Here is a 19,903-nt window from a genome sequence, read left to right as displayed (position 1 = left end):
TTCCCAGTATCCAACAATGTGCCACTCCATCTACAGCTCTACTGTCACAGCTCTTCCATGCCCACAAAAAGAAGGGGAGGGGAAGAAGCCATGCACAAGGGTTGCCTTGAAGGCAGCGATCCTATGAATAACAGCACATACTCAAAGACTAACAAAACATGTAGATGGTATCATGAGCTTTTGTGGGCAAAACCCACTTCTTCAGATGAAGTGGGTTTTGTCCATGGAAGCTCATGATACCATCTACATGTTTTGTTTGCATTTAAGGTGCTACTAGACTATTCGTTGTTTTTTAAGTTTTTTTCCAGTTACAGACTAACTCTGCTACCCCTCTGAAGATTTAGCACATACTTACTCTGGCAGTAAGTATGTTTCCTGTAGTGCATATTTGCACTGCACATTGAAACAGTTGTGTAAATCTGAGTGTGGTGTATTTTATAAAGATCTCTTTTTTAGCACGTTGGTAAACGATATCCTAGGGTAAACTATGCAAGTTTGCAGCTTTAATTTGTGGTAATTGGTCATGGTAAACATTGGTCAGGGTAAACCTGAACCCCCCATTGTGGATTCCTTTCAGCCAGCTAATGTATTAAGACTAATAGCTGGCCTTGCATGCACTAGGGCAGGGCTACTCAACTTTGGAAACAAAGATACCACAGCACACACCGAGGGCCACAACTTAAGTGTGCTTGCATATACATGTAAATATGTATGCAAATAGCTTCTTTCACACTGACGGGCTTGAATATAAAGATTAAGGCAAGACTACTCAACACACAGACCCCATTTAAGTCAGTTTTGCTGTTATTAATAAAATGCAGGATCTACCCGATTTCTACCTATATGACAGCACTTGAATTGAGCAATGACAGTCCAAGAATTTAACTACTAAAACGTGTATCAACAGAAGACCATTATATTGACTACTTTTTTTGTTTTGGCTCCCACCCCCGGACTGCGTGTGGAGTCCTGTGTAAACCCAAACAGCGTTGCAAGCTGCAAACAAAGCCCTGCACTAGGGTGTTAGCATGTGTGAAGAGGCACCTGTTTTCCTAATGAAAGCAAAGCTTTTGATTGGGAATATTTTCCTAAGAACAGCAAAGAATTCATTGCTCGAGACACTTTAGGGAGGGATTTTCTCCAGTGGTCAGTGTTCGCCTGTGTCTGGTCCCATGGAAATCCATGGCATTTACAGGCTTGAAAAGGAATCTGGCTAGTTCTGCTGTAGCAGGATCTCCTGTCCAGGAGTAGCTAGGAGGTGTATATGCCCAAAATCAAGGGGTATGACTGAATACAGGGAGTGGATCTGTGGAATTAGATGGCACCGATTTTACACAGTCATTCTTCTGACCAGTGAAGCACTTTGATTCTATTTTAATTGAGTGCCTGGGGCAGCAGCGTAGCCTTACAAAAGTAACTGCATTGCTCTTCCATTTCGCAGTGGTCATGCTGTTACAAGAAGGAATGAAAAGCAGTGAACAGAGGACTACTGGACTAGCTTTACAGAAACAATAAAGAGCTAATAATGGAATTTAATCCTCAGACAAGAAAAACAGTGGGCAGACCTATGCTACTGTTCACGTTGACTTAACTTAAAGCACTCAGAGCTATGTGGAAAAAGACCCCTCCTTGAGCTAGCTAAGTGCTGTCCACACTGGCACTCTCCCTCCAAGTAGCTTTCCACCTCTTCTAGAGAGTAATTCTGCTGCTGGGAGAACACTCTCCCTTCCGTCCGCGTAGACCCATGTGTGCTAGACACACTAATACAAGTCCTTAGTAATACTTTTAATTTATACTAAAGCAATGTCAAACTCATTTGCCTGATTTGCAGACATAATTGTCATAATATTCGCTAGGTGTGTAGTTAGTGTACCTCAGTTGTGAAAATCAGGGTCTTAGTGTGATAATTTAAATGAATAGCTCAGTGAAAGAAATGGAGATAGTTTACTTCTCGGAGTCATGTCCAGAGATCTGCATACGCAGGATGTATCGACACAGCACTTGAAACTTGAAATAAGATATGCAGTTTGCACTACGCAAATTGCGTAGCGTATTTTGAGTCTATTTAGAAATAGGCTATTTCGAAATAAAGCGCTATTTCAAGCCATCACTTACTCCTCATAGAATGAGGTATACAGGGATGACAAAATAGTGCGTCCACTATATTGCGAAATAGCGGATGCATTCAAAAGACATGGGGTAACTATTTCAGGATACCTCTGCAACCCAAAATAGCATTGCAGTGTAGAAATGCCCTTAGGAAGCAGCTCATAGAATCCTTTCCTTGCCAGCTTGTGAGCCAGAAAACTTTGTTTCTTAAAAGGAAAAAAAAAAACCTCCTCCCCCCCCCCCCCCCTCCTGAATCTGACCTAGGGGCTGGTTGCAAATCTTAAATAAGAAAAGTGTATTCTGAAGTTTTTTTTCACTGATGAATTAGAGAAAGGACAGTATATGGCAATGACATCTGGATTTGGAGTATACAGGATAGCTTTTAAAGAATTCTGGACCTGAAACCGCTTTGAATTGAGGAAAATATCTTGCCTTATGAATGAAGGACCTAACTGAAGATTTAAAATAGACATAGTTTTGACACAAGCCCTATCTCTCCTCTCCTTTAATTTCTTCACTTTTGTCCTTTCTCCATTCATCTTACCTTACTTGTTTCCCTCACCTAATGAGTAAAGTAACCTCTGTACCCTGATAGATTGCTCTTAAACAGGTAGGAATGTTTTTTGTTTTGTTTCTTTTAATTAACTTTTCAGGGAGCTGCATACTCTGACTCTTAAATTCCACAGCTTTGCCAGCAGCGGCAGATATAGGGCAGGGCAAGTATCTGCCGCTGCTTCCCTCACCCCCCGGAGCCGCCTCCGCTGCTGCCCTTCGCTGCAAGTCCACGAGTGGCTCTGCTAGCCAGTGGCATGCACGCCGTGGCGGCTCGTTGACATGGAGGTGAAGGGCAATGCCTGGCCATGGTACCCGGGTGTCCCATTGCTCCACCCTTCTGCCCCGCCCAGAGAGAGGCTGGGGGTGGTGCGGTCTCTCCCCCGGGGGAGCCCAAACCCCTTTCCTGCCACACCTGGGGGCAGAGCGACCCACCTGCTAGGGAGACCCCGTCTCCTCCTGCCGGTCCCCACCTCCCCCCACTCGTGGGCGCAGCGCAACCCAGCTCCACAGACAGTGCCCCCTCCCCCAACACACACGTCCCTGGGAACAGGGGGAGTTGTCAGCTACCCCCGCCCTGCCAGGAGCTGTTCGAGAGGCTGAAATGGTAATTTTGGCCTGAGTCAGACACCCCTGTCCGCTGGCCCTCCCTATCGCACATCTGTGCGCCATCCTCTACGTAGCCACACCCTGCCTGCCCCTCAACCCGAGTACCCACACGCTGCCAGCCCCCCCAAGTCCCAACACCCACACGCTGCCTGTCCCCCAAATCCCAGCACCCACACACTGCCTGTCCCCCCCAAAGCCCAACACCTAATGCTGCCTGCCCCCAGTCCCAACAGCCACATGCTGCCTCCCCCCAACACCCAACGCTGCCTGCCCCCCCAAACCTCAACACCGACACGACCCCTGACTCCCCCAAGTCTCAACACCCACAGTCCACCTGGCCCCCACAAGTCCCAATGCTGCCCAGCTGCTGAACACCCAACGCTGCCTGGCAAATACCAGCCATGGGCAGCCAAAGAGAATCTACTGTGAGCCAGGAACATTTTGTAGGTCTTTTGATTTTATCGATTGAAAACAACCTGTGTAAAGAAATGGACTTTACTGACATAATTGAAGAATGTGCTGCCAAAAGAGCTAGACAGCTAGACTAGACTTAAACACAAATTAAAATGTTGAATTATTAATGCAGAATTATGTTTAAGAATGAATTACAATATAATTAAAGTAAAAATTATCCAACTAAATTAAGTTTCTATCAAATTTACCCAATTCACATTTAATATGAAAAATAGCTTTCAATGTGCGCATTTGACGCCTTTTTTCTATTTTCTCTCCAAAAGGGGGCCCCAGGAAATTGTGCTGCTCTGGGCCCTGCAAAACTCTAATCCGACCCTGTTTGCCACACTTTAAAAGGGAGATATTTTTTCCAAATAATCCCCCTAAGGATTAATGCCTGTAATTGCAGCATAAGCAATATTCTGAAGTTGGGACTTCATTTGGTCTGTGTGCCATGATGAAGGCCAGCCTGCCAAAACACTGGCCACTTATTTATGAACATTGTCTTGAACGACAGTAAGGAGAGAATTTTTTGTCAAACCATCATGTTTTCCTGAATGTGTAGTGAGAGAAAATCTTTCCATGTACTGTTGAAAGTTCTGCAAGAACCAGGAGTCTTAAGCCAAACAGTTTAACCAGAAGACTCAAATTCTCTCTGCTCTCACTGGGACTTGGATGAAAAGTCTGTTATTTAGCAGCTTTAATGCTGAGCTCAAACCTGCTAAACCCTCACGCTTTGGAGGAATATTCATTTCAGATTTACTGTTTTCTATAGACACACAAAAAAGCCCCAGCCCCACTTAATACACATTTAATCTGATTCACATATTTCCAGTGAAAATAAGCAGCCTTTACAGAGTGATCTGTTGGTTTGTTTGAAATTCTGCTTTTTTGAGCTTTTCCACGGGTTGGAGAGAGGCAAAAAATACAGATCGACTGCATGTTTCTTCCCTTTAAAAAACCACTGAGGTGATCAGAACACACTGTGGTAACATGAACAAGTATCCTGAAAACTACTAAATAGGAATTGCTTTGCATTTAGGTAGCTGGACTCTTTGCCAGCATTAAGTGCAGTAAAGAGGCAAGGCAAGTTGTAGTGGTGTTAAGATGTCTTAACTTCCAGTGTCTCTGTAATTTAATAACAGTTGAGATTGTCATTCAGTAGTTCAGCGAAGCGACTCCAAGACACTGGTGTACAAAGCCATTTAAAAAAAAAGTTTTTTGTGTATTCAATTTACTGTATCTTCACTAGTTGTCAGACAAAGAATCAGTTTCAATAGATCATTTTCAGGTTTACACTTTTTGTTCCAAAGTGTATACAAATAAACACAATGGGAAGAGGTGGTCACGCTGACAAGAGCAAATGATGATCATGCCCGACAGACTTTGATAATTTGTTACCCAAAGGTGAAGAGTCGAAATGTCAAAACTTTGGTGATTGACCAATACACAACGCCCAGAGTTACTGAAAACTTCCCTTGAATAGAATTTGAATCTGGTAAATTTTTCAAGCCCACAATGGAATAATTATCAGCTATTTTTAATAGGCAGGCCTTAAGGTTAGGCGACCACCCACTACGCTAAAAAGTAAGCAGTACATTTCTTAAAGTTCAGTCAGTAGTTAGCAACAGCTCACGTGTACAGAGCTGTCAAAATTAATTCAGGTTTAAACAGGGTAGCTTTGGTTTCAAGTAGCGATGTAATAGTGTAGTTGATTAACCAATAAGCAAAAGCTTATAGGCTAATGCTATAGACGACACACATTTCCCCCACGCCCCCTTTGCCAGTACATTTTTTAGCAGGCTGGCCAGCAACCCGACTCAGTCCTAGCTCATGCCAGGTCCGGGACCTATCCCTGCTGCAGCTCTGCATTTAAAGTGTACTAAGAACCAGGCGGGCAGGCAACTCAGCTCAGTTCCAGCTCGCTTGGGATCTGGGAGCTCAGTCCCGCCCCTTCCCCCAGACAGGCTCTGCTGCCACCCCACGCTGAGCAGCAGTGTGAGGTGACAGGCAGCCAGTCCACAAGGGGAGCTGGTTTTTAATCTGGCTCCCTTCATGGACCAGCTCCCACCTGGCATCCCATGCTGCTGCATCTGATACAGAGTCAGCAGCATGGAGTGGCAGGGGGCTCTTCAGAAGTGAGGTTGGAGCGCACTGGCTGCCTGCCTCATTCCTGGGGACTATAGAATAGTCAAGTAACCGATAAAAATTCATGAGGTTAATCAACTGTTCAATGAACGGATATTTAACATCCCTAGTTTCAAGTCCAACTTGTGGAAACAAATGACTGTGATATAATGTAGCCTGAATAGTCTACGTCTTTTACAGTTGGGCATGTTTTTCGTCTTCTGTCTCTTTGTTTCTGACTTTTCTCATTGTCTCCCTCTTGCCTTCTCACCTCCTTTCTTTCCTTCTCTGTAGGCACTGATGTTCTTTATATCGGCCCAGTGAAAGGTGAGCTCCACCTCATTGGGACTTTTGTCCCCATCTTCTGTGATTTCTTTGACTGTCTTCTTACTTTCCTGCTCCTCTAAACTTTGATATTCAAAACTTGTATGCAGCCGATTACCTATTATTTTTCTCCAGTAGTATCCATAATATGCTTGGTGCTATAGAAATCTAAGAAGGCACAGTTCATACCCGAGAGTGGAATTTTTGAGAAATTTCATATAGGTTAGATAGAAAGTGGCTTTCTCTCTCTCCTGTTTACTAAGAATAGTTAAAATAGTTTAGCTTGTCGTAGGAAACCAGCATTGCAGTGTCTTTGGGGGGATTTTTAAGTCACAGGATTTTAAAAATCTGTTTACTCTATTAGTTTTGCATTGAGTGTACAGAATTTGAACAAAAGCTAACTTCAGATGTTTGTTTGCTGTTCTGTTAGGAAGCATATATTCAAGTCCAGGACTTTATAGCAAAACCATGACGCCTACCTATGATTCTCACGACGGAAGCCCTCTGTCTCCAACTTCAGCTTGGTTTGGAGATAGTGCTTTATCAGAAGGGAATCCTGGTGTACTTGCTGTCAGCCAGCCAATTACATCCCCAGAAATCTTAGCAAAAATGTACAAGCCACAAGCTCTTCTCGATAAAGCCAAGATCAACCAAGGGTGAGCTAAAGGCATATTAAAAACATAAGTTGCAGTCTTAAAACAGTTACAAAAACTCAACCAGACCTTTTCTGTTATCTATTGTTGACAACTTGCAGATGGCTGGATTCCTCCAGATCACTCATGGAACAAGATGTGAAAGAAAATGAGGCCTTGCTGCTTCGGTTCAAGTACTACAACTTTTTTGACTTGAATCCAAAGGTACTGAGTTATTTCTGTCTTGTACATATGGCCAAACGTTCAAAAAGTGGAGACTAGTATCTGCATTCAGAATGCCTGCATGTCCATTTGTACAGCCAACTGCTCAGCTGCCAGTCTTTGAAAAACTGACCATGTGTCTTTCAAATGGTACATATAATGTATCTGTTTGTTTACATGTCGAGACTGCCAAATGAACAAAATCAGGTGGTTGCATGAGCATCTGTTAAGGAAAATCTGGTTGTTTCAAAGTCAAAGAAGTTTAGAATTTAAATTTCAAGTAGAAATTTGGATTCAAACATATCTAATTAAAAGAACAAACATCAATAGACTTATTTTTTGAAATGTAAGGGGCCCCAGGCCTTCTTTTGAAGGTGCTTTATATGTGTGTGGTGTCTCTGTTTCATTATAGTATGACGCAATCAGAATCAACCAGCTTTACGAGCAATCTAAGTGGGCTATTGTTTTAGAAGAAATAGAATGTACGGAAGAAGAAATGATGATGTTCGCAGCGTTGCAGGTAAGAGACAGAGTTATTTTTTAATTGAAGTCAGTTGCAATTTTGTAGCTTTCTGTAGGCTTTAAATCAAGGAGTGGATTGAAGTTAAAATGTACTGCAACTAGTTCATAAAAGCCTTGCTCTAGCTTTGTCAGGAAGCTGAACTTTCTGTTCTAGGGAAACTTGGCTACTTTCCTATTCTCTGTTTACTTAAACTTTTAAGGTAATTTAAATATTTACTACTTATTACTTCACATGAAAAGGAATTTAGATATCTTTCCCCAAAGATATGTGTATCTTATTTTTGCTTTTAAAAAATACAAATAAGTACATTAGGTGACTGAACTGTGTGTTTCTGGCTCTTTGCCCCTCGAACAATTGGTGGTAATCTGTGGGTTTCCCAGAACTTTTAATTTATCTGCTATGCAGAATATTATGTGCAAATCTTGTATAAGTAATGCACATGTAAATGCTTTTACCATTCATTTCCATACAGGCTCGCCGACGGGGCAGTTGCCCTGCAACCTAGCGATTCAAAAGGGTCCAGAGCTCCCAGTGCTGCTATTTCTGCAGCCGGTACCCTGAGCCTTTTAAATCCTTGCCAGAGCTCAGGGCTCCATGTATGTCTGAGGCCAGCAGGGTGCGGGCACAGCACAGTCCAGGTGGCACTGAGGGCTGGCTGCCCCTTCCACAGATGCACCTTCCAAGCTCCTTCCAGCTGCCACTTACAGCCCCTCGATTTCGTATCGGTCCCTCGGTTTCCATAAGACTGATTTGTAAATTGTGCCGAAGGATGATCCCAAGTCTTTCTGGCAGCCAGATTCCTCCTCTCTTCCTTGGTCATTCAGGCTATGTCTAGACTACATAGAATTTTCGAAAGAGGATATGCAAATTCCCAGAGGATTTGCATATCTTCTTCCAATCTCACTTTCAAAAGAGGATCTTTTGAAAATGAAAGTAGTCTGAACTTGGGGGAGAGGGGTTCGGGAAAAAAAAAGTTTTGAAAAAACCACTCTTCCTTAAAAAATGAGGTTTACACAGGGTTTTTTTTTCGAAAAAGGGGTTTTCTCCTGAAAAAAAACGCGGCCACACTACTTTCACTTTTGAAAGATCCTCTTCCGAAAATGAGAATTTGCATATCCTCTTTCGGGAAAAAAAACGTAGTTTAGACGTGTCTTCAGAAATCTCCGTTGTTTAGCAGCTCCGGGGCAGTACAAACGTTGATCCATAGCCATCTGAGACATTCATGGTTTCAGCTTTGTATACTTACTTGTGGTACTGTTGTGACAATTATATTTGCTCTGGATGATAATACTTAGTCATACGTTTCTGCCTTCAAAAATACTTATTGAATGAACACCAGAAAAAATAGCTCTCCTTTAGAAAGATCACTTCTATTTTAGGGTTTTGTACTACTGCCCATTACGCTAGTGCCTGCTGCATAAAATAGATTGGCAATAACAAAGTCCCTGGTGGACTTCATGGAATTTCTGGCTCTCTTTCGTCGTTAAGTTTATATACAGCTCTGCTTGGGGGTGTAGCATGTTGGTTTTATTTTGTTTTTTGGTGGGGTGTAAAAGGGAGCAGCACATGCTATGAATGCCATTCTAGTTATGATTTAAAAAAAACTTTTATCAAATGGATTTTGCAACATTTCCTGAAGCTGGTTAGACTCTGGATTTGTCTATACTCCTTTGGAAATCCATTCCTCAGCCAGTTCCCCTCAGCTGAGATGCTTTGTGTGATTTCTGCTGGACTCTTGATCTGTGTTGTCCCAGAGACACGCAGCCATCTTGGAGCTATGCAGAAGAGACGTGGTCTCTAAGCCCTGGTCTATACTAGGGGGTTATTTTGACATAACTCCCCTTATTTCAAAATAGCAAGCGGAGTGTCCACACTATCAAGCCTGTTATTTCAAAATAAGAGGCTGGTTATTTTGAAATAACTCCTGCTTTCCGCGAGGAATAACGCCTGTTTCGAAATAGCGGTACTGTGGACGCTCCGCTGCTGCTATTTCGAAATATCTACCCCTCAGAGTAATTTGAAGTAATTACTCCCCAGTGCTTCCAGGGGCTCCAAGTCGAGGTAGTGCAGCCACATTAAAGGTAGCCTGCCTCAGACTAATTTCAAAATCATTTCCTAGTGTAGGCATGCCCTAACGTAGCTGGGCCCAGATCCAGTACCTGCTTTGAAGAATTGCTTCTGGTATTGTAGATTTGTGGTAGCTCTGAATGCTGTTTCTGTGCCACTATCTTTAAGGAGCATGAATACTTTTCTGAAAGCGCACTGTGCTGCTTTTATTGCAGTGCAATACAAATAAGGAATTTCAGATTGCAGCAATTGCTGAAGTGGTGAGCCCAGCTGGGTCTTTTTGTTATAACAATGAAGTGGATGAGCAATACAAACACTCATATAGTGTGGGTAGATGGCAAATACTTAGAACTCCTAGAGTTTGTTGCTGCTATTTCACTGCCAAATGAAATCCCACAAAATTAGACAATATGGCAAAAATAGCAGGTCAAGTAAGGCTCAAAACTAGTTTTGCTAAAACAAACCTCTTAGGCATCAAGCCATAGTATAATTCAGAAGACACAAGTATAAAGAAAGTAGAACAGTTTATATACCTGGGCAGCATCATATTGGCTAATGGAGACTTCAAGAAGGAAGTGACATCCAGGATAAGAAAGGCATCCCCAGCTTTTACTAGACTCAGCAAGATATGGAAATCAAAGATGAACAACACTAGTACAAAACCAAGGATTTTTAATGTAAATATAATCTCAGTGCTAGCGTACGGCTGTGAGAGCTGGACATCTAACAAAATATTAGACAGTAAACCAGATGCCTTCGAAAATAAGTGCCCAGAAAAGTCTTTCTGGTTGGAAAGACTTCATGCCCAATGGAAAGAGCTGAGAAATCACTGACCAGCCACTCATTAAGATGTATTTGAGGCATTCACAGTGCATGCCAACCCACAGATTCCCCATGAGGCTTTCCAGTGGAAACCATCATTTCTTCTCATCGGTTGGTGCTGAAAGAGAAAACTAAGAGACGGAGCAGGGAGGGCAGAACATACCCTAGAGCAGATGGAAGCAGCCGCAAATGACACACAGGAATGGAAGAGACTGGTTTCCCGCCTGTGTAGTGAGAAGGATGTAATAATGTGATAAGATGAGCTATTTGCATTCAAATTTGCATTTCCCCGTGGCACCTTTCTGGTATAGAATGAATAGCTGGATAAACATTCAAAAAAATCTAAGGAAGACTGTAACAAAAGCTGAGCTGTGCCAATGTCTACACTGAAGACAACTCTGGTTTGTAACTAGGTCATGCAGTACTCATCCGGCCCTATTACATAGTCCGTGTTTGAGAAGTATCTGCTCAGCAACCTTTCCACAAAAAAGGTCACATGTCAGCTGGGCTCACATGCTCACAGTTGTCATACAATCTAGTTAGTTTTTTTCCAGAATAAACTGGGCCAAGAAGAGCAGCTAGCCATCCCATGCTGCCTGAGAGAGAGATCTCCCAAAATTCACAGACCAGCCACATTGAGGCAAGGTGTTCTAAGATGCTCCGTCACACAGAAAGCTAGAAGGGATGGTTATCAGCCAAACTAGTTTCATTAGCAGCCCTACAGAAAAATCTCTTATGGCTGCACAAAGAGCTTTCTGCCTATGTTAACCATGTTAACTGGACCTAAACCTGTGTAGGGCCAATGATACTGTTCGTGTACAATGAACTGAGTAGGGAAGGGTGGGTTTGTGATTAAGGGCCTGGATTGAGACTCAAATCTGGGTTCTGTTTCTGACTCTGTCTTCGTTTCCCTGGGATCCTGGCCAAGTCCCTTCTGGTGGAATTTTAGAGGCATTTAGGATTGGTCTAACTCTGCTCCCATTGAAATTAATGATAAATCTCCTATTGATTGCAGTGGGAACCAGGGGCAGCCCGTGAGCCTAGGCGAGCTAGGCAGTTGCCTAGGGCGCCGCTGTCCCGGGTGCCCCGTGATGATGTCATGGTCATTGACGGCCGTGCAGGCAGGGCCTAGCTGCTGCAGCCGGCCTCGGGCCGCTCCTGGTGGGAACTGAGCTAAGTCACCCATATTCTTTGTGCTTCAGAACTCCACTAGAGATGTTAAAAATACTGTAATAGGGTGAGTGTGTAACCGCTGAGGTTACACGGTTGCTCCCAGCGAGGCCTTTTGGGAGTAGGGCCACCAGCCCCTGCCAACCCAGCTCCCAGGAAGGAGGCTTCATTGAGTGTAACCAACATCTTTTTAAATAGGAGCATCAGGCAATAACTGTATCATCTTCCAGTTACTGTAACATAGAACAGCAGAGCACTCGTCTCAAGTCTCTCGCCAGCCTCGTCTCTGAATATTGTTGCAGTGATCATTCAAAGTGTGATCCCCCATAATACAATACTATACCATAGTTTTCTTTTTGGTTTTTCCTTACGAAGTATATTTAAAATCAATATGGTCTCTAATTTGTATTTCAGTACCACGTCAATAAGCTATCGATCATGTCCTCAGAAAATCACTTGAACAACAGTGATAAAGAAGTTGACGAAGTTGATGCTGCCCTTTCTGACTTGGAAATTACTTTAGAAGGTGGTAAAACGTCAACGATTCTGGTAAGAGTTAATGACTTCTTGAAGTTGAATACACGCGTGTGATCAGGCAAGATTGTAAGTTTGCTGGTGAAGCAGCATTCCTACCTTGGTCCCTTCGTATTTGTCTCCTCTCTATATTAAATAGCCCTAATCTTTTTAACCACTCCTCAGGTGGAAGTCTTTCCCATGCCTCTAATCATTTTGGTTGTCTTTCTCTGGACACTGTTTCTGCTTATTGGGTTTGAGAAGAGTTGATTAGAATTGAGCATTGCAACCCTTTTTAAATCCAGTACATTAATATGAAGACACGCTAGCAGGTATAGTATTTTTGGCATTGTGCTCTAACCCTTAAGGCAATTCTGTGGCCAACACCTGTTATTGAGCTGTCCTGAGATGATTTCATTGAGCTGTCCTGAGTATTATACCTCCTTTCTCTGGCCTGATAATTTACAGTTAATTTAGAATCCACTGGCATGTATCAGTAGCTCAAATTGTTTGTTCTAATGTGTATCCCTTTACACTGAATGTTACCTGTCATAATGTTGCCCAGTGAGCTAGCATATATAGGTCTGCCTGTAGAAATAAATAAACAATACATCTCTGACTATAGCAACAAACTGTGAGGAATGAAGATTTAGACTCTAGTCCAGACTAGACCACAAGCAAGTCAGACTGGCCTCATTAAGCTTTAGCTTACTCCAGTGAAAAACCCTAAAACGTGAGCCATTATACATGTGAAATACAGCAGTGTCAAGGAAAACTCAGATGAAAGGCATGAATTTCTGTTTCTTCTACTTGCTTAGAAACTATCCAGTTCTGAATATAAATAGTTTTTCTTCCACTATTCCGTAATTAGTGGACAATGCTCTACAATGCAAAAAGCAACCACCATGCAGCTTCACTTGTAACTTTCATAACAAGTAATTGCGAAAATATAATATGGATGGTGGTTTTGCCCTTGGGTAGTATAATAGTGTAGTCTGTGATCAGTGAGCGCTTGACGTTTGACAGTGAAGTTTTATCAAGTTTTTTCCTCCTCATAACTGAGGAAATTGCCTTTGAGTAATTGCGTGGCATTGTCTTGTAAATTGAATCACTGTTCCCAATGCCCTCCCTGTTTTTGGACCCTCCCATCCTAGAACTGACTCTTGTATCTGGCAGACAAATCAAATGAGTGATCTTTTATTTCCAGGGTGACATCACTTCGATTCCTGAGCTTGCTGACTATATTAAAGTATTCAAGTAAGTACTAATGGGAAGAAGTGCTTGTGAAACTAATGTCAATGAATCATTAATCACTGTTGTCCATAACTGCTCTTCTATCCGACTGTCTGGATTCTTAGCTGCACATGACTGTTTCAGTTTTGCCATGTGTGATATAGCATTTAGCACATTGACTTCATAAGCACAATCTAGCTAAAATGTGATGGTGCTTTAGATATTAAAACCTCCTGTTTATTTCCCTAAGGATGTAAAAGGTTAACTCGTTACCTGGTAAGCACTCGGCTTAATGGAATGCTTACCAGGTAATAGGGATGTGAAAGTGTAACCATGGACACGGTCACCCGATGAGTTTGGGCTCATTGGTTAATCTTCACACTGACAGGCAGCCTTCTGGCTCCTGCCTGCCCCTTTCCCTCCCTGCTCTTGCGTCTGTATCAGAAGCAGCAGCAGGGGGAATGCAAGCAGGAGCCAGTGTGCGCAGGGAGCTGTTTATTTAAGATTGTGCCAGTAAGATAATCAAGCTATCCTAAAATTAGAACCGTGTGTCACATAACTAGAAATCTTACTCGGTGCTTTTCTTGGTCTGAGAGACTAAATGAATAACAAACAAGTGGCCTTCTAATCTGTCTGTTCTTTTCTGGTTGCCAGCGGGAGCAGGCTTGAGTTAACGGCGGTGCTCTTCCCTGCTCATGCCGTGCTCTTTTAGTTACAAATTGGATCATGCTAGGTGGAAACTGGGAATAGTGATGTTTGGATCTTGACTAATATTTTGGCAGTCATGGCTGTCTCTTGCTATTCAGTGTCTGCTGCGCTAGGGAGATGATGAAAGTTCTGCAATCTGTGCATCAATTTCAATGAGACTTCAAGGGTTAGGAAGAGCAACTGCATCAAAACAGTGTTGTAGTTTACCTGTTTTTTGTATTGGGTTGTTTTCTTAGCCTGTCACTTGCTTACTGAAATTTTTTGACCATTTTTAATATATATTTGTCCAGTTAGCTATAGTACCTGACAGACTGTGTCTCTGTGATATGTTTTGATTATTACAGCACAGTTTCAGGGCCCATGTATGTATGTGGATTCTTTTTAAGAGGGAAAGTTTTAGTTTTTTATACGGTTTGACATACTTAATTGTTAATAAAAAGGCATAACTTGGGAAGCTAGCTGGCTGGCTAACTAAAGTTCTTATTGTAGGACAAACACTTTTAATCTTTTGGAAGGCGTTAGTCTCACTAGACTCCCTTGAATCCAGGTGCCTGAGGAAAGAGGGGCATGAATATTTAAATTGAATCTTTAATACACAGGAGTTAGATAAATCTTTAAAAATCTATAAGGCAAAGCACTAGGTGCTGTAGGATCCAGAATTTTCCAGACCTTGCTCTAATCATCCTTTTTGTCTGCCTTTGAGTTACGTCATCTACTTCATGTTAAATAGCTGCATTTCAGTTAGACGTGTTGCTGCAGTTTGGGCAAACTGTGGTTTAGCGCTGCTTCTTTAGCCTTCCACTACAGAAATAGCCAAGTGCATTTTGAGGTGCTGACAGTGGCTTCTGCTCAAGCTGCTACTCCTTGACAGGCAGCAGATGATGTAGATTGAAACCAACATTTGTTCCTATGGTCATCTGGTTTCCTAAAGAGAATGTCTTCAATGTAAAGAACTCTCCTCACCTATAAAGAGACTAAAGTATATTGTGAGGAACATGAAAAAAAAATAGGGCCAGGCAGTATGTTATAAAAAATACATTTAAATGACGGTGTTTATAACTTGGCCCAATCTTGGATGGGACACGTCCTTTGCATTCTTTGGGCATGTTTCACAGGGTAGAAGTTGACAGAAGCACAAGACTTACCTCACCCTTAGCAGCCTGATGACTAAGCTTAGTAGCCAAAGGGCCCCTCCTTGCCCCTTGCAGTTTAAAGGAATTAAATGAGTGTTGCAAAGGAAATGTGGTTCAAGACACTCAGACAAAAGATGGAAAAACCTGCTTGCTCTTCTCTGGCCAGAAGCTGAACATCTGAAAACTGATTGAGGGAGAGACTTAGAAATTGAGCCTTCCCATAACCACACACACACGGCTGTTGTCGTGTCTTAGGGCACGTCTAGACTACATCCCTCTGTCGAAAGAGGTATTTAAATGAGGCAAATGAAACACAGATTTAAATATCCCGCACATCATTTGCATATTTGCGTCCGATCGCTGTTTCGAAAAAAGATATTTCGAAAGTGAAACCGCAGTCTAGATGCGGTTCTTTCGGAGGGGGAAAAACCCTTTTTCAAAAGATCCTGTACTCCTGAAAAAATGAGTATGGGTTCTTTTGAAAAATGGGGGCAGGGCGGGGTTCCAAAAGAACTGCATCTAGTCTGCGGTTTCACTTTTGAAATACCTTTTTTCGAAACAGCGATCACATGCAAATATGCAAATGAAGTGCAGGATATTTAAATCCGCGCTTCATTTGCCATTTCAATTTGCCTCATTTACATCCAACCGGTGAAGGCAAAATATGAATAAGATCAAATACCTGCTCATCCAGAAACCAAAATTTCACTTAAAGATTTGGGAACAAATCATTGAGACAGCTGAGCCTTTGGCTATATTTTTTTCTCCCCCAGCTCTGGGCTTCCTTGTAACTCTTCCTCCACATTTCTGGACTTTCTTACTCCCTACTCTCTTTAGACTTGACAGTAGGAGTCCGTTGTCTTCATGCTGTTTCCTGGGCACTTCCTCTTTACATTTCACATGTTGGGAATTGAACAAGTGCAGTTCAAAGTTAATTGAGAGCCATAGTTCTCTCTAGCCTTAAAATGGAGGACACTGAACTAGCAGAGAAGTAGCGGGCCCAACAACAGATTCTAAAATATGAGGGAGAGGAGTGTTGAGTAAGAGGAAGGGCCTGGTGGGAAGTTAAAAAGAGAAAATCATGAGAGCTACACTAGGTGGTGAAATGGGAAAGCAGGAACGCAGTGGGAGGACAAAATAGGTGCATTGGTGCTTTAAATATTATGTGGGACTGAACCTCCTAAACCTTTTTTGAAGTTCACCTATTGGCAACTTAAATACTTGCTCCGCTGAAGTAAAATGTAAAATCTGGTGGGGTGGGAATTAACATTCTGTAGGTTTCACCCCTGTGGATGGCAGCTTTTACATCTCCCTGTGGCTTGGTGGAACAGAATTTCCTGTAGGGCTTCTGTGGACCAGTAGCCATTTGCCTGATTGAGCGGCCAGTTGTGGTTCCAGCGTCCATTCCTCCCACAGAGAGGGAACCGAACCCTTTCCCTGAATAGACCCTTTTGTATAGGCAAGCAAGAGAAACAACTGTAGTAAGTCATGTGAAATCAGGTATCTAGAAGAGACAGCATATGGTTGGCTGCTGATTTTTTTGTTAAACAGCTATCATGATTTTTAATTAAATATCAGAGCATTAACTTTCAAAATATTAAACAATTTTGTTTTTAGTATACGAAAGAAACAACCTTTCTCCATGATTCATGGACACTTCTTTCTATAGGCATTAGTAGGAGTTACCCTGACTCTTGTCCCCTTTGGACATCTGTGGATTCAGGAGTTCAAGCTTGTAACCTTGTTTTATTTTTCTTGAACAAAATCTTCTCTGTAAGAGTGTAATGAAAAGAAGCATGCAAGTAATGGTGCAACTCAGTTAATGATCCAGTAGGATCACTTGTGCACCAGTTTGTTTACTGTACATCATTATAATGTGTGGGTTTTAAACCCGGCTGAAGCAAGATTTAATTGGGGAGGTGAGCAAAAGGGGAAAGTTACATATCTGGCTTTCTGAATGCAAGAACTTGAATACGAGGGCATGTTCAAGATACAGAAGATCAGCTGAAGGAGTCCATCTACCACAGCTTCCCTTTAACTAAACACTATTATGCAAGGAACTTGTAGATTTAATGTAGTAAAATCCTCATCTTGTCTGGCAGGCCTAAGAAACTGACACTAAAAGGTTACAAGCAATACTGGTGCACTTTCAAAGATACATCCATTTCCTGCTATAAAAGCAAAGATGAATCCAATGGGACTCCGGCTCACCAAATGAACTTAAGAGGTAAGGATGTGTGTGCCATTCAAGTAACATTATTCAACCAAATCTATTATTGTCCCCTTTTATTGCCACATTCCTTTTATTTTGTTGAACGCTTCAGATGTCAGTCCAGTGTTGAGTTTTAAAGGGAAAATAACAGGTGTCTGATATAAAAATACATTACTAAATAAGTGATTGCAATAATAACATAAACAGTGCTGTGTGGATTGGAAGCCTCATGATAACATTAGCCTGTTTTCACACAGTAGAAACATTCAAAGTTCATTGTTGAGACCCATATTTGTTTTAATTAATGGTACATGTGTCTGGCTTTTAAAGTGAAGCAAAAATAAATCAGTGCATATAGACACTATATATTTTGTAATTCTGTTTTTTGTGATGAACTTACTGAAATAAATACCCAACACTTAAAAACAAGTTGAGACTTCAGCAAATGGGTTTTAAGTAGAAATATTTTCTCTTCAAATGCAGTCTTTTTTCACTCTCCTCTGTTATGTAAGCACACGAGCTGTGCTCAAACACAGTCTGCAAGACTTGCACGTTGCATTTAAAATTCCTAAGGCTACTGGCCTTTCTTGTATTCAGAGGTAAACTATTCCAGCTCAGATGGCTATGGAGCAGCAGAAACTACTGACAGATTTAATTTCTTACCATGGAAGCAACAGACAGGCTGCCAAATGATCTCAGACTATAGTTACGGGGATGTGTAGCTTGGAATACCTTTTTGGGAGTTTTTGACGTCGCTACTTCTGACTGCATTTTAAAGGAATCTTGGAGACCAATTTGAAACGAAGCCCACGTTAGCTTGGATGTTTTCAAGAAACTGGTGCTCTCAAAATGCCTAATATCTAATATAAATATTTTAAGATTTTTTCAGCAGCCAACTTTGAGGGAAAATACCACCTCGCCACTAAAGATATAAACAGTACACCCTGAACTCACATAATTTTTACAAGATGATAGCTTTAGATTAGTGACATCCTCTTGACATTTGGTTTTGCTACCATAGGAGAATTACTAGTCTATTACTATTTAAATTTTGGTCTGTTTGAGGGGAAAAGAAGAATCGAGCACATTTTACAATCCCAAATATAATTGAAACTTGTGTAGTATTTTATTATTGTTCTCCCTCAAAATAGATCTTGCTTTTCATTGTTCCTTCTATCAGTGTGGAGATGATTCATCATAGAATCTGAAATGTTGTAGCTTAGATTGTAACATAAATAGCTAACTAAATCCCGCAATGTGGTCGTCTTTTCTCTGCAGTACCACACCCTTTGCAATCAGGGAGATAGCTCTGGTTTTGGATGCATGATATGGGTTTTGTGCCTGACATTCATATTTTTCCCCGCTGATATTCCTTAATTATTTACCTCCTTTAAAAACAAAGCATAGTGCACAGTCTTCAATCAGGTTGTGATGTATCCTATCACTGGAACATTTTTAATACTATTGCACTGGAGTGGTCATTTTTTTAGAGCATGTGTATCTACATACAAACTAATCACTAGCTCTTTTATTATAGGGTGCGAGGTTACTCCTGATGTAAACATCTCTGGTCAGAAATTTAATATCAAACTTCTGATTCCAGTTGCGGATGGTATGAATGAAATCTGGCTTCGCTGTGATAATGTAAGTCTGTGATTGGCGTTGTGTTTTCTCTTTGCTCTAATGTACTCCTCCACCATGCCTTATGTCTTGATAGGGGGGATGTAATGTGCAAGACTGGCCCTTGCTCCTTTTCCTTATGATCTGTTGTTATATCCCACACTTTGATTAGGTTTTTGATTCTTGTAGTGTTTCAGTTTGATTCCTGTACTGAGAAATTCCACAGAGCTTTGTTTAAACAGAAAAAAGAGTTGCCTTCCGATTGAATGCCCCTTTCCCTTTAATCGCAGGAAAAGCAGTATGCACACTGGATGGCAGCCTGCAGGCTAGCCTCCAAGGGCAAGACCATGGCAGACAGTTCGTACAACTTAGAAGTTCAGAATATTCTATCATTTTTGAAGATGCAGCATTTGAATCCAGATCCACAGTTAATTCCAGAACAAGTCACGACTGACATTAATCCAGAATGTCTAGTTTCACCTCGCTACCTGAAAAAGTACAAGAACAAACAGGTACTGGCATTTTTTTTGTTTTCCAGAAATCTTGCTTTTGACCCAGAGAATGAAATCCTGGCCGTGTTGTTGATGACAATCGTTCTGTTATGTCAGTAGGGCCATGTCTACACTTAGAGATTATTTTGAATTTTAAATTCGACTTACGGGTATTTGATTTTACATGTTCAAAGTTCCGTGACTTACAAGTTCGGGAATAGCATTATTCCTCATGAAAAGCAGAGCTGCAGAGTTTGAATTCCACGGCCCCTTATTCCGGAATAACAGGCTTGGTAGTGCGGACACATCGCTTAGAAAATCAAACTTGAGGAGCTAATTTTGGACTAAGGTCCTAGTGTAGACCAGCCCTAGGTGACTTTTGT

General features: G+C 41.7%; 1 protein-coding gene across 7 annotated transcripts in view; it reads left to right on the top strand.

The window, feature by feature from the left end:
• FERMT2 (FERM domain containing kindlin 2) overlaps positions 1 to 19,903 on the top strand; it is a 123,838-nt gene that overhangs the window by 94,949 nt on the left and 8,986 nt on the right. For 5 of the 7 annotated variants that reach the window (XM_006116318.5, XM_075926218.2, XM_025181329.3 and 2 more), the window contains 9 exons: positions 6,145 to 6,177; positions 6,605 to 6,830; positions 6,929 to 7,031; positions 7,441 to 7,548; positions 12,025 to 12,159; positions 13,331 to 13,380; positions 17,300 to 17,424; positions 18,947 to 19,053; positions 19,320 to 19,541. In XM_006116318.5, coding sequence (XP_006116380.2) covers positions 6,145 to 6,177; positions 6,605 to 6,830; positions 6,929 to 7,031; positions 7,441 to 7,548; positions 12,025 to 12,159; positions 13,331 to 13,380; positions 17,300 to 17,424; positions 18,947 to 19,053; positions 19,320 to 19,541 — 1,109 coding nt within the window. The remainder of the gene's footprint in view (positions 1 to 6,144; positions 6,178 to 6,604; positions 6,831 to 6,928; positions 7,032 to 7,440; positions 7,549 to 12,024; positions 12,160 to 13,330; positions 13,381 to 17,299; positions 17,425 to 18,946; positions 19,054 to 19,319; positions 19,542 to 19,903) is intronic. The other 2 variants (XM_075926217.2, XM_075926215.2) reach the window with 1 other exon arrangement.

Source organism: Pelodiscus sinensis, chromosome 5 (genome assembly GCF_052426305.1).
Source record: "Pelodiscus sinensis isolate ZL-2025 chromosome 5, ASM5242630v1, whole genome shotgun sequence".
Taxonomy (NCBI): Eukaryota; Metazoa; Chordata; order Testudines; family Trionychidae; genus Pelodiscus; species Pelodiscus sinensis.
The sequence above is the reverse complement of the archived record's forward strand: the minus strand, read 5'-3'. Positions and strand labels throughout refer to the sequence as shown.